This window comes from Oncorhynchus clarkii, chromosome 33 (assembly GCF_045791955.1).
Source record: "Oncorhynchus clarkii lewisi isolate Uvic-CL-2024 chromosome 33, UVic_Ocla_1.0, whole genome shotgun sequence".
NCBI classification, from domain to species: Eukaryota; Metazoa; Chordata; class Actinopteri; order Salmoniformes; family Salmonidae; genus Oncorhynchus; species Oncorhynchus clarkii.
In genome coordinates, this window is record NC_092179.1 from 38,907,027 (window position 1) to 38,921,021 (window position 13,995).

A 13,995-nucleotide genomic window follows, 5' to 3' on the forward strand; every position below is an offset into this window, starting at 1 on the left:
AGGCTGATCACAGTAGAGATACTGAAGACAGTGTGGAGGAGGCTGATCACAGTAGAGATACTGAAGACAGTGTGGAGGAGGAGGAGGAGGCTGATCACAGTAGAGATACTGAAGATAGTGTGGAGGAGGAGGCTGATCACAGTATAGAAACTGAAGACAGTGTGGTGGTGGAGGAGGAGGCTGATCACAGTAGAGATACTGAAGATAGTGTGGAGGAGGAGGCTGATCACAGTATAGATACTGAAGACAGTGTGGTGGAGGAGGAGGCTGATCACAGTAGAGATACTGAAGACAGTGTGGTGGAGGACGAGGCTGATCACAGTAGAGATGTTGAAGACAGTGTGGAGGAGGAGGCTGATCACAGTAGAGATACTAAAGACAGTGTGGTGGTGGAGGAGGAAGCTGATCACAGTAGAGATGTTGAAGACAGTGTGGAGGAGGAGGAGGCTGATCCCAGTAGAGATGTTGAAGACAGTGTGGAGGAGAAGGCTGATCACAGTAGAGATGTTGAAGACAGTGTGGTGGAGGAGGCTGATCACAATAGAGATACTGAAGACAGTGTGGAGGAGGCTGATCACAGTAGAGATGTTGAAGACAGTGTGGAGGAGGAGGCTGATCACAGTAGAGATACTGAAGACAGTGTGGAGGAGGAGGCTGATCACAGTAGAGATGTTGAAGACAGTGTGGAGGAGGCTGATCACAGTAGAGATACTGAAGACAGTGTGGTGGAGGAGGAGGAGGCTGATCACAGTAGAGATACTGAAGAGAGTGTGGCGGAGGAGGAGGCTGATCACAGTAGAGATACTGAAGACAGTGTGGAGGAGGCTGATCACAGTAGAGATACTGAAGACAGTGTGGAGGAGGCTGATCACAGTAGAGATACTGAAGACAGTGTGGAAGAGGAGGAGGCTGATCACAGTAGAGATGTTGAAGACAGTGTGGAGGAGGCTGATCTCTCTCTCTCTGTTCGTCGTTCATGTCATCTCTGTCTGCTGTCAGTAGTGAGTCTGTAACGACCTCCAAGATGAATAACCTGCCACACCACCTCTGTATCGCCCTGGGTCACGATAATGAGGGGTGGCCACCGTCGTCGCTAAGGAGACTGTTTACACGGCAGAACCTCAAAGGCCATTAGGTGTTGTTAGAGACTACCGTGGCGGGGCGATAGGAGTGGGGGGGCGATAGGAGTGGGGGTGCGATGGTGGAGGCGCGTGTGTGTGTCTATGTGTCTGTGTGTGTTTGTATGTGTGTGTGTGTCTGTCTATGTGTCTGTGTGTGTGTCTGTCTATGTGTCTGTGTGTGTGTGTGTGTGTGTGTGTGTGTGTGTGTGTGTGTGTGTGTGTGTGTGTGTGTGCGCCTGTGTGTGTGTGTGTGTGTGTGCTTGCCATTCTCTTGTGTGCAAAACAAAGACGTTTAACAAAACCAGAGGTCACCCGGGTGGCTCGCACGGTCGTCTTCGCAATTCACAAGTGATATCTGTTGTCAGTACTGTTACAATGGTGGCCAATAGCGTGAGAGTCAAAACCCAACTGTTTCCCAAACAGATGAAACACATTTTTTTTTTTTTAAAAGGTTACATGACCTGAGTCCCAAACGGCACCTTATTCCCTATATAGTGCACTACTTTTGATACAGAGCCATGTGGGCACCGGGTCAGAAGTAGCGCCCTATGTAGGGATTAGGGTGCCATAGCAACAGCGTTCCATTCATTGGGGGAAAACCCCAGGCTAAGATTCAATTGGTGTCTTTCTTTCATATTCACAGGAAGATGATTTTGGTCTGTACTCACTGACCCTGTCCTCCAGTTTCAACTGGAACGATGACACATTCTGATTCTGAGCTTGAATTTACAAGTGCATTTCACAGATTTGTCATTTTGGTTTAAATAAATGGGGATCTTTTTTTTAAGAGGGTATATTTAAGGAGTCGTGATAAGGGAATCTGTTTGTTTAGATTGGATTATGTAGTGTGAGAGGCGTTCTCTATCATTGCCAAGCCTCTGTTGTGAAACAGTCACGGGGACTGAGAAACTGTCGTCCATCTTGGCTCCAACTCTGTGTGGGTGAAGCCAATCGGGTACAGAGAGACCAAGGAGTCCATTGGCCACCTGTCACCACCACAGAGAAATACAGGGGTCTGTCTGTCTCTCGCTGTCTGTCTGTCTGTCTGTATCTCTCTCTCTGTCTGTCTGTCTGTCTGTCTGTCTGTCTCTCTCTCTCTCTCTCTCTCTCTCTCTCTCTCTCTGTCAGTCTGTCTCTGTCTCTGTCTCTCTCTGTCTGTCTCTCTCTCTGTCTCTGTCTCTCTCTGTCTCTCTCTCTGTCTGTCTCTCTCTCTGTCTCTCTCTGTCTGTCTCTGTCTGTCTCTCTCTCTCTCTGTCTCTCTGTCTCTCTCTCCTCCATCCATCTCTCCTCAGCCAGCGGAAGAGGAAGGGGTGTTTGAGGAAGCAGAGAGAGCATCCTTATCCCTTTCCTGTTCCTTGTGTCATGGTAAATATGGTTCCCAGTAGAACTGTATGAATCTGTAGTAAGCATTTCTCTGTAAACCCCCACCCCCCTAGGTCTGCCATAACTCCTCCCCCTCCTCCTCCTGTAAGTCTACCATAACTCCTCCTCCTATAAGTCTACCATAACTCCTCCCCCTCCTCCTCCCGTAGGTCTACCATAACTCCTCCCCCTCCTCCTCCTGTAAGTCTACCATAACTCCTCCCCCTCCTCCTCCCATAGGTCTGCCATAACTCCTCCCCCTCCTGCAAGTCTACCATAACTCCTCCCCCTCTTGTAAGTCTACCATAACTCCTCCCCCTCCTCCTCCTGTAAGTCTACCATAACTTCTCCCGTAGGTCTACCATAACTCCTCCCCCCCCTCCTCCCCATCCCGTAGGTCTGCCATAACTCCTCCCCTTCTCCTTCTGTAGGTCTACCATTACTCCTCCTCCTCCTGTAGGTCTACCATAACTCCTCCCCCTCCTCCTCCTATAAGTCTACCATAACTCCTCCCCCTCCTCCTCCTGTAAGTCTACCATAACTTCTCCCGTAGGTCTACCATAACTCCTCCCCCTCCTCCTCCCCATCCCGTAGGTCTGCCATAACTCCTCCCCTTCTCCTCCTGTAGGTCTACCATTACTCCTCCTCCTCCTGTAGGTCTACCATAACTCCTCCTCTTCCTCCTCCTGTAGGTCTCCCATAACTCCTCCTCTTCCTCCTGTAGGTCTACCATAACTCCTCCTCCTGTAGGTCTACCATAACTCCTCCTCCTCCTGTAGGTCTCTTACCGTCCCTGCAGTGTCCAGAATTTCCAGCATACACTGCTGCCCGTCCACCTCCACTTGCTGCAGAGAGAGAGAGAGGGAGACAGAGAGAGAGAGAGAGAGAGAGGGAGACAGAGAGCGAGAGAGAGAGAGAGAGAGAGAGAGAGAGAGAGAGAGAGACAGAGAGAGAGAGAGAGAGAGACAGAGAGACAGAGACAGAGAAAAAGGCATTATTAGATGTACACCTGAAACAATTAAATTCTCTTATCGCTCCTCCCTCCTCTCTCCCTCCACCTTGACCCAAAACCCCTCTCAGTGACTTCCAGGCCTGTGGTACTCCACTGTAATTACCCTCCTCCACCCCCGCTGGGCCCACTTCTTGGTTCAGTCCATTACTTCCACCAGGTTCCTAATTGGGGGGGGATGGGGCGGTCGTTCCATTTATGACCAGTGAGAGGGAAAGCCCGCTGTGAGGCCGCTGGTTCAGCCACTGGACAGTGAGGACTCACGACAGATCTGACTGAGAAGGCTCTAGAACTGGACCCATCTACAGCCTGATCCCAGATCTGTTTGTGATCAGTCTCGCCAACTCTTACAGTCTCAATGAACGCAGGGAGTCGACACAAACAGATCTGACTGAGAAGGCTCTCTAGGACTGGACCCATCTACAGCCTGGTCCCAGATCAGTTTGTGATCCGTCTCGCCAACTCTTACAGAACGGCAGGGAGTCGACACAAACAGATCTGGGACCAGCCACTTGACTACAGTCACTCTGCTGACGTGTTGAAAAACCCCTTTACATAAAGCCGGGGTCACTATCTGTCAACAGCATGGACCCCTAAAGGAAACAGCTGCACTGTAATGACGGTCCTGGTCAAACAGACGGGATTTCCACTTCCTGTCCATGTTTTAGCTGCTACCCTCCTCTCCTTTAGTGTAGGAAGAACGTCTCTCCTCCGCAACAGTCCTGTCTGTCTCAGTACCTCTACAACAGTCCTGTCTGTCTCAGTACCTCTACAACAGTCCTGCCTGTCTCAGTACCTCTACAACAGTCCTGTCTGTCTCAGTACCTCTACAACAGTCCTGTCTGTCTCAGTATCTCTACAACAGTCCTGTCTGTCTCAGGTACCTCTACAACAGTCCTGTCTGTCTCAGTACCTCTACAACAGTCCTGTCTGTCTCAGTACCTCTACAACAGTCCTGTCTGTCTCAGTACCTCTACAACAGACCTGTCTGTCTCAGTACCTCTACAACAGTCCTGTCTGTCTCAGTACCTCTACAACAGTCCTGTCTGTCTCAGTACCTCTACAACAGTCCTGTCTGTCTCAGTACCTCTACAACAGTCCTGTCTGTCTCAGTACCTCTACAACAGACCTGTCTGTCTCAGTACCTCTACAACAGTCCTGTCTGTCTCATTACCTCTACAACAGTCCTGTCTGTCTCAGTACCTCTACAACAGTCCTGTCTGTCTCAGTACCTCTGTAACAGTCCTGTCTGTCTCAGTACCTCTACAACAGTCCTGCCTGTCTCAGTACCTCTACAACAGTCCTGTCTGTCTCAGTACCTCTACAACAGTCCTGTCTGTCTCAGTACCTCTACAACAGTCCTGTCTGTCTCAGTACCTCTACAACAGTCCTGTCTGTCTCAGTACCTCTACAACAGTCCTGTCTGTCTCAGTACCTCTACAACAGTCCTGTCTGTCTCAGTACCTCTACAACAGTCCTGTCTGCTGTTGCCTGGCTATTAAAGGGACAGGCAGCTATTTGAGAATGGGGGTTTAATTTACATTTTACAGTATCTCCATTATATTCCCATCTGCTACATTGTGTTTCAGCTCACTGAATAGCCTACCAAACACCCAGTGCTCTGTAACCATGGAGACGACACAGACAGCAGCAGAGTTAAATGTATTTACGTCCAATGTCCCCGTATTACCTACATAGTGCACTACTTTTGACTGAAAAGCTACTAAACACAGGGCCAGGGGGCCACTAATGATGATGTCACAGGGCCAGGGGGCCACTAATGATGATGTCACAGGGCCAGGGGGCCACTAATGATGATGTCACAGGGTCAGGGGGGTCATTAAATGAAGATGTGACAGGGCCAGGGGGCCACCAATGATGATGTCACAAAGCCAGAGGGCCACTAATGAACATGTCACAGGGTCAGGGGGGGGGGTCACTAAATGATGATGTCACAGGGCCAGGGGGCCACTAATGATTATGTCACAGGGCTAGGGGGTCACCAATGATGATGTCACAGGGTCAGGGGGTCACTAAATGATGATGTCACAGGGTCAGGGGGTCACTAATGATGATGTCAAGGGAAGATAGCAATACTTGACTTACCTTTCTGTACGAGTCTTCTATTGTCGGGTCATATTTCTCCACGAAAATCCCCTGAACAAACTGTACAGTCTGTAGAGACAAAAGAGAGAGAGAGAGACAAAGGAGAGAGAGAGAGAGAGAGAAAAGATAGAGAGACAAAAGAGAGAGAGAGAGAGAGAGAGACGAGAGAGAGAGAGAAAAGAGAGAGAAAAGAGAGAGACGAGAGAGAGAGAGAGAGAGAGAAGAGAAGGTGAGTTAATAAATAAGATTGTAGAAGGTTGCAGGCTGTGAGGCAGATTCCCATTCTAGACGCCCACACAGCCTGAGTAAATTAATCTCAACAGGTGGCTCGTGATTGTCTTTAATATACAGAAATACACACTGTTGTGTCCCGAATGGCACCCTATTCCCTATATAGTGCACTACTTTTGACCAGAGCCAAGAGGTGCAATATATAGAGAATAGGGTGACATTTGGGAGCAGACACTGAGTCATGCAGAAGACCTGTTATCCTCAGACGAGGACAGGAAGAAAAGGATGTAAAACATGAAGCTGTTTAACAACAGGATTAACGGACGTCAGGAGACTGAAGAACACACTGAGCTGACTGGGATTAACAGACGTCAGGAGACTGAAGAACACACTGAGCTGACTGGGATTAACGGACGTCAGGAGAATGAAGAACACACTGAGCTGACTGGGATTAACGGACGTCAGGAGACTGAAGAACACACTGAGCTGACTGGGATTAACGGACGTCAGGAGACTGAAGAACACACTGAGCTGACTGGGATTAACGGACGTCAGGAGACTGAAGAACACACTGAGCTGACTGGGATTAACGGACGTCAGGAGACTGAAGAACACACTGAGCTGACTGGGATTAACGGACGTCAGGAGAATGAAGAACACACTGAGCTGACTGGGATTAACGGACGTCAGGAGACTGAAGAACACACTGAGCTGACTGGGATTAACGGACGTCAGGAGACTGAAGAACACACTGAGCTGACTGGGATTAACAGACGTCAGGAGACTGAAGAACACACTGAGCTGACTGGGATTAACGGACGTCAGGAGACTGAAGAACACACTGAGCTGACTGGGATTAATGGACGTCAGGAGACTGAAGAACACACTGAGCTGACTGGGATTAACAGACGTCAGGAGACTGAAGAACACACTGAGCTGACTGGGATTAACGGACGTCAGGAGACTGAAGAACACACTGAGCTGACTGGGATTAACAGACGTCAGGAGACTGAAGAACACACTGAGCTGACTGGGATTAACGGACGTCGGGAGACTGAAGAACACACTGAGCTGACTGGGATTAACGGACGTCAGGAGACTGAAGAACACAGGCAAACAGTGAGAGTGAGGACGTTACAAGATGTGAGGGCTACTCTGTCTGACTGGGACCAGGGGGTTGGTTCTGACCAGGGGGTTGTTACTCTGTCTGGCTGTGACCAGGGGTTTGGTTCTGACCAGAGTGCTGCTACTCTGTCTGACTGGGACCAGGGGGTTGGTTCTGACCAGGGGGTTTGTTCTGACCAGAGTGCTGCTACTCTGTCTGACTGGGACCAGGGGGTTGGTTCTGACCAGGGGGTTTGTTCTGACCAGAGTGCTGCTACTCTGTCTGACTGGGACCAGGGGGTTGGTTCTGACCAGGGGGTTTGTTCTGACCAGAGTGCTGCTACTCTGTCTGACTGGGACCAGGGGGTTGGTTCTGACCAGGGGGTTGGTTCTGACCAGAGTGCTGCTACTCTGTCTGGCTGTGACCAGGGGGTTGGTTCTGACCAGAGTGCTGCTACTCTGTCTGACTGGGACCAGGGGGTTGGTTCTGACCAGGGGGTTGGTTCTGACCAGAGTGCTGCTACTCTGTCTGGCTGTGACCAGGGGGTTGGTTCTGACCAGAGTGCTGCTACTCTGTCTGACTGGGACCAGGGGGTTGGTTCTGACCAGAGTGCTGCTACTCTGTCTGACTGGGACCAGGGGGTTGGTTCTGACCAGGGGGTTGGTTCTGACCAGGGGGTTGTTACTCTGTCTGACTGGGACTAGGGGGTTGGTTCTGACCAGAGTGCTGCTACTCTGTCTGGCTGGGACCAGGGGGTTGTTTCTGACCAGACATTAACATAGAATTATTAACATAGAACTACCATGTATACTATAGAGGGGAGAGTCACCTGACAGACATTAACATAGAACTATTAACATAGAACTACCATGTATACTATAGAGGGGAGAGTCACCTGGCAGACATTAACATAGAACTACCATGTATACCATAGAGGGGAGAGTCACCTGACAGTCCTTAACTTGGGACCCCAGCAGTTTTTCTCTCTATAAAACACTACAAACACATTATGTCACCCTCCTCTGTTCCAGCCGTCCAATCCCACTTGAGAGCAGGTCGTGCAGCAGCTTGCTACTGGGCCACAGGAGAGACAAACCAACCCCCTGGTCCCAGCCAGACAGAGTAACAACCCCCTGGTCAGAACCAACCCCCTGGTCAGAACCAACCCCCTGGTCCCAGTCAGACAGAGTAGCAGCACTCTGGTCAGAACCAACCCCCTGGTCAGAACCAACCCCCTGGTCCCAGTCAGACAGAGTAGCAGCGCTCTGGTCAGAACCAACCCCCTGGTCAGAACCAACCCCCTGGTCCCAGTCAGACAGAGTAGCAGCACTCTGGTCAGAAACAACCCCCTGGTCAGAACCAACCCCCTGGTCAGAACCAACCCCCTGGTCAGAACCAACCCCCTGGTCCCAGTCAGACAGAGTAGCAGCACTCTGGTCACAAACAACCCCCTGGTCAGAACCAACCCCCTGGTCCCAGTCAGACAGAGTAGCAGCACTCTGGTCAGAACCAACCCCCTGGTCCCAGTCAGACAGAGTAGCAGCACTCTGGTCAGAACCAACCCCCTGGTCCCAGCCAGACAGAGTAGCAGCACTCTGGTCAGAACCAACCCCCTGGTCAGAACCAACCCCCTGCTCCCAGCCAGACAGAGTAGCAGCACTCTGGTCAGAACCAACCCCCTGGTCAGAACCAACCCTCTGGTCAGAACCAACCCCCTGGTCAGAACCAACCCCCTGGTCCCAGTCAGACAGAGTAGCAGCACTCTGGTCAGAACAAACCCCCTGGTCAGAACCAACCCCCTGGTCCCAGTCAGACAGAGTAGCAGCACTCTGGTCAGAACCAACCCCCTGGTCAGAACCAACCCCCTGGTCAGAACCAACCCCCTGGTCAGAACCAACCCCCTGGTCCCAGCCAGACAGAGTAGCAGCACTCTGGTCAGAGACAAGCAGGCACACAGCCCAGCCACCTAGCCACTGCTCTGCTGGCAGGCCCTCTGGATGCCAGCCAGCCAGCCAGTCGGCCAGTCAGCCAGCCAGCCAGCCAGCCAGTCGGCCTTAACACACTCACGTACATGTGTGCTGATCACATAGTCCTAAACACACACATGAACACACATGAACCCATAAACACATTTCCACTCTTCCCTCCAGACTCAGAACTCACACCAGTGATCAGATTAAATCCACTCTTCCCTCCAGACTCAGAACTCACACCAGTGATCAGATTAAATCCACTCTTCCCTCCAGACTCAGAACTCACACCAGTGATCAGATTAAATCCACTCTTCCCTCCAGACTCAGAACTCACACCAGTGATCAGATTAAATCCACTCTTCCCTCCAGACTCAGAACTCACACCAGTGATCAGATTAAATCCACTCTTCCCTCCAGACTCAGAACTCACACCAGCGATCAGATTAAATCCACTCTTCCCTCCAGACTCAGAACTCACACCAGTGATCAGATTAAATCCACTCTTCCCTCCAGACTCAGAACTCACACCAGTGATCAGATTAAATCCACTCCTCCCTCCAGACTCAGAACTCACACCAGTGATCAGATTAAATCCCACTCTTCCCTCCAAACTCAGAACTCACACCAGTGATCAGATTAAATCCACTCCTCCCTCCAGACACGCAAACAAACAAACGCACACACACACTTCGTCAACATGTCTCGAACTGTTTGCGTCTGTGAAGACATGAAGTTGTCTCTCTCTCTCAGCTTTTAAAAAAAATATTCAGTTTAATTTGTAATTAATTAAGACAAATCAATTTAATCACCAGCGGGACTGCCGGAGCTCTAATGTAGGGGTGCAGATGGGGAGTCCCAAATGACACCCTATTCCCTATATAGTGCACTACTTTAGACCAGGACCCAATGACACCCTATTCCCTATATAGTGCACTACTTTAGCCCAGGACCCAATGACACCCTATTCCCTATATATAGTGCACTACTTTAGCCCAGGACCCAATGACACCCTATTCCCTATATATAGTGCACTACTTTAGCCCAGGACCCAATGATACCCTATTCCCTATATATAGTGCACTACTTTAGCCCAGGACCCAATGACACCCTATTCCTTAGACAGTATAGTGCACTCTATAGGGTGCCGTTTGGGACATAAGGGGAGTGAGTGTGAGACCTATTCTAGGGCACTGGAAGCATTTACCCAGAAGATCTTTGGAGAAGGAGAGAGAGGTGAAAAGAAAGGGAGAGAGAGAGACGGAAGACGAGGAGGAGGAAAAAGGATCTCATTGAAATTAGATCATTGCTTTTCGGCCCCTCCCTTGTCAGAAGCCTGGGATTCTTTACCCAGATTAATTCATAGAGCAAACCAGAGCTTCTTACTAGTGACATGGAGAGAGAGAGAGAGAGAGAGAGAGAGAGAGAGAGAGAGAGAGAGAGAGAGAGAGAGAGAGAGAGAGAGAGAGAGAGAGAGAGAGAGAGAGAGACAGAGAGAGAAAGAGAGAGAGAAGGAGAGAGAGGGAGAGAGAGAAAGACGGCCAGAGAGAGGAAAGCCTAACCCAGAGGATGACAGAGGAAAGACCAGCCTGGCAGAGGAGAGACCAGCCTGGCAGAGGAAAGACCAGCCTGACAGTGGAAAGACCAGCCTGGCAGAGGAGAGACCAGCCTGGCTGAGGAGAGACCAGCCTGGCAGAGGAGAGACCAGCCTGGTAGAGGAAAGACCAGCCTGGCAGAGGAGAGACCAGCCTGGCAGAGGAAAGAGGAAAGACCAGCCTGGCAGAGGAGAGACCAGCCTGGCAGAGGAGAGACCAGCCTGGCAGAGGAGAGACCAGCCTGACAGAGGAAAGACCAGCCTGGCAGAGGAAAGACCAGCCTGGCAGAGGAAAGACCAGCCTGGCAGAGGAAAGACCAGCCTGGCAGAGGAAAGACTAGCCTGGCAGAGGAAAGACTAGCCTGGCAGAGGAGAGACCAGCCTGGCAGAGGAGAGACCAGCCTGGCAGAGGAGAGACCAGCCTGGCAGAGGAAAGAGGAAAGACCAGCCTGGCAGAGGAGAGACCAGCCTGACAGAAGAGAGACCAGCCTGGCAGAGGAAAGACCAGCCTGGCAGAGGAAAGACTGGTGTTAGCACTTCATCCTCCCGAGTGGCGCAGCGGTCTAAGACACAGCGTCTCAGTGCTAGAGGCGTCACTACAGCCCCTGGTTCGATTCCAGGCTGTATCACAACCGGCCGTGATTGGGAGTCCCATAGGGGCGGCGCACAATTGGCCCAGCGTCGTCCGGGTTTGGCCCCCGGGGGGTAGGCCGTCTTTCTAAATAAGAATTTGTTCTTAAATGACTTGACTAGTTAAATAAAGGTAAAATAAATTAAAAATCCTCTCATTGACTCATCTCTCTCAAAAATGGTAAATGTCCAACATTAACACTCACATAAGTTTTGAAAGAATAAAGACATTTCAAATGTTACATTATGTCTCTATACGGTGTTGTAATGATGTGCAAATAGTTAAAGTACAAAAGGGAAAATAAATAAACATAAATATGGGTTGTATTTACAATGGTGTTTGTTCTTCACTGGTTGACCTTTTCTTGTGGCAACAGGTCACACATCTTGCTGCTGTGATGTCACACTGTGGAATTTCACCCAGTAGATATGGGAGTTTTTCAAAATCGGGTTTGTTTTCGAATTCTTTGTGGATCTGTGTAATCTGAGGGTCTCTAATATGGTCATACGTTGGACAGGAGGTTAGGAAGTGCAGCTCAGTTTCCATCTCATTTTGTGGGCAGTGAGCACATAGCCTGTCTTCTCTCGGCGGCCTTTCTCAATAGCAAGGCTATGCTCACTGAGTCTGTACATAGTCAAAGCTTTCCTTAAGTTTGGGTCAGTCACTATGGGCAGGTATTCTACTCTCTGTTTAGGGCCAAATAGCATTCTAGTTTTGTTAATTCAAGTAATTATATATTTTTTTCTCATGATTTGGTTGGGTCTAATTGTGTTGCTGTCCTGGGGCTCTGTAGGGTGTGTTTGTGTTTGTGAACAGAGCCCCAGGACCAGCTTGCTTAGGGGACTCTTCTCCAGGTTCATCTCTCTGTAGGTGATGGCTTTGTTATGGAAGGTTTGGGAATCGCTTCCTTTTAGGTGGTTGTAGAATTTAGCGGCTCTTTTCTGAATGTTGATAATTAGTGGGTATCGGCCCTAATTCTGCTCTGCATGCATTATTTGGTGTTCTACGTTGTACACGGAGGATATTTTTGCAGAATTCTGCATGCAGAGTCTCAATTTGGTGTTTGTCCCATTTTGTGAATTCTTGGTTGGTGAGCGGACCCCAGACCTCACAAACATAGAGGGAAATGGGTTCTATAAATTTTTGATATATATATATATAAAGTATTTTTAGCCAAATCCTAACTGGTATGTTGAATTTGATGTTCCTTTTGATGGCGTAGAAGGCCCTTCTTGCCTTGTCTCTCAGATGGTTCACAGCGTTGTGGAAGTTACCCTTGGTGCTGATGTTTAGGCCGAGGTATGTGTAGTTTCATTGTGTGCTCTAAGGCAACAGTGTAAAGATGGAATTTGTATTTGTTGTCATGGCAACTGGACTTTTTTTTTTTTTGTGCAACACCATTATTTTTGTGTCTTCCTGAGATAAACAGTCAGAGACAAAGTCTGACAGAATCTCTCTCCCTCTCACCCCTTTACCTCTCCTTCCTTCCTTCCTTCCTTCCTCCCTTCCTCCCTTCCTTCCTTCCTTCCTTCCTTCCTTCCTTCCTTCCTTCCTTCCTTCCTTCCTCCCACCCCCTTTACCTCTCTACCCTTCCTTCCTTCCTTCCTTCCCTCCCTCCCTCCCTCCCTCCCACCCCCCTTTACCTCTCTATCCTTCCTTCCTTCCTTCCTTCCTTCCTTCCTTCCTTCCTTCCTCCCACCCCCTTTACCTCTCTACCCTTCCTTCCTTCCTTCCCTCCCTCCCTCCCTCCCTCCCACCCCCCTTTACCTCTCTACCCTTCCTTCCTTCCTTCCTTCCTTCCTTCCTCCCTCCCTCCCACCCCCCTTTACCTCTCTACCCTCCCTCCCTCCCTCCCTCTCTACCGTTCCTTCCTTCCTTCCTTCCTCCCTCCCTCCCTCCCCTTTACCTCTCTACCCTACCTTCCTTCCTTCCTTCCTTCCTTCCTTCCTTCCTCCCTCCATTCTTCCTTCCTTCCTTCCTTACTTCCCTCCCTCCCTCCCTCCCTCCTTCCTTCCTTCCTTCCTTCCTTCCTTCCTTCCTTCCTTCCTTCCCTCTTTCCTTCCCTCCCTCCCTCTTTCCTTCCCTCTTTCCTTCCCTCCCTCCCTCCCTCCCTCTGAACAAAACGTGGCTCTAGCTAGAAGCCCAGTCCAGGGAACAGGAGATTTATGAATGACTCTACAATGAGCCTCTGGTCCAGCAGGCTAGCTCCATTAGTGTCTGTATTAAAATATCCATAGTGAATATCAGCACCATGGGGACCGGTCAGGTCCAAACAGGGCTGTAAAGATTATACTATCTGCTCTTCATTACAGCCACAATCTGGTCCTGGGGAAATCTGGAATGGTTCTGATTCGGGAAGCTGGATCACATGAGTTCCCTGTCTCTGTGAGAGGGTTTTTCACATGTTCCCTGTCTCTGTGAGAGGGTTTTTCACATGTTCCCTGTCTCTGTGAGAGGGTTTTTCACATGTTCCCTGTCTATGTGAGAGGGTTTTTCACATGAGTTCCCTGTCTCTGTGAGAGGGTTTTCCACATGAGTTCCCTGTCTCTGTGAGAGGGTTTTCCACATGAGTTCCCTGTCTCTGTGAGAGGGTTTTTCACATGAGTTCCCTGTCTCTGTGAGAGGGTTTTCCACATGAGATCCCTGTCTCTGTGAGAGGGTTTTCCACATGAGTTCCCTGTCTCTGTGAGAGGGTATTTCACATGAGTTCCCTGTCTCTGTGAGAGGGTTTTCCACATCAGTTCCCTGTCTATGTGAGAGGGTTTTTCCACATGAGTTCCCTGTCTCTGTGAGAGGGTATTTCACATGAGTTCCCTGTCTCTGTGAGAGGATTTTTCACATGAGTTCCCTGTCTCTGTGAGAGGGT

General features: G+C 49.9%; 1 protein-coding gene across 2 annotated transcripts in view; it reads right to left on the reverse strand.

The window, feature by feature from the left end:
• LOC139392865 (ras-related protein Rap-1b) overlaps positions 1-13,995 on the reverse strand; it is a 114,375-nt gene that overhangs the window by 25,003 nt on the left and 75,377 nt on the right. For both annotated transcript variants that reach the window (XM_071141180.1, XM_071141179.1), the window contains exons 3-4: positions 5,599-5,667; positions 3,272-3,328 (exon numbers count right to left, since the gene is read on the reverse strand). In XM_071141180.1, the coding sequence (XP_070997281.1) occupies positions 3,272-3,328; positions 5,599-5,667 (126 nt within the window). The remainder of the gene's footprint in view (positions 1-3,271; positions 3,329-5,598; positions 5,668-13,995) is intronic.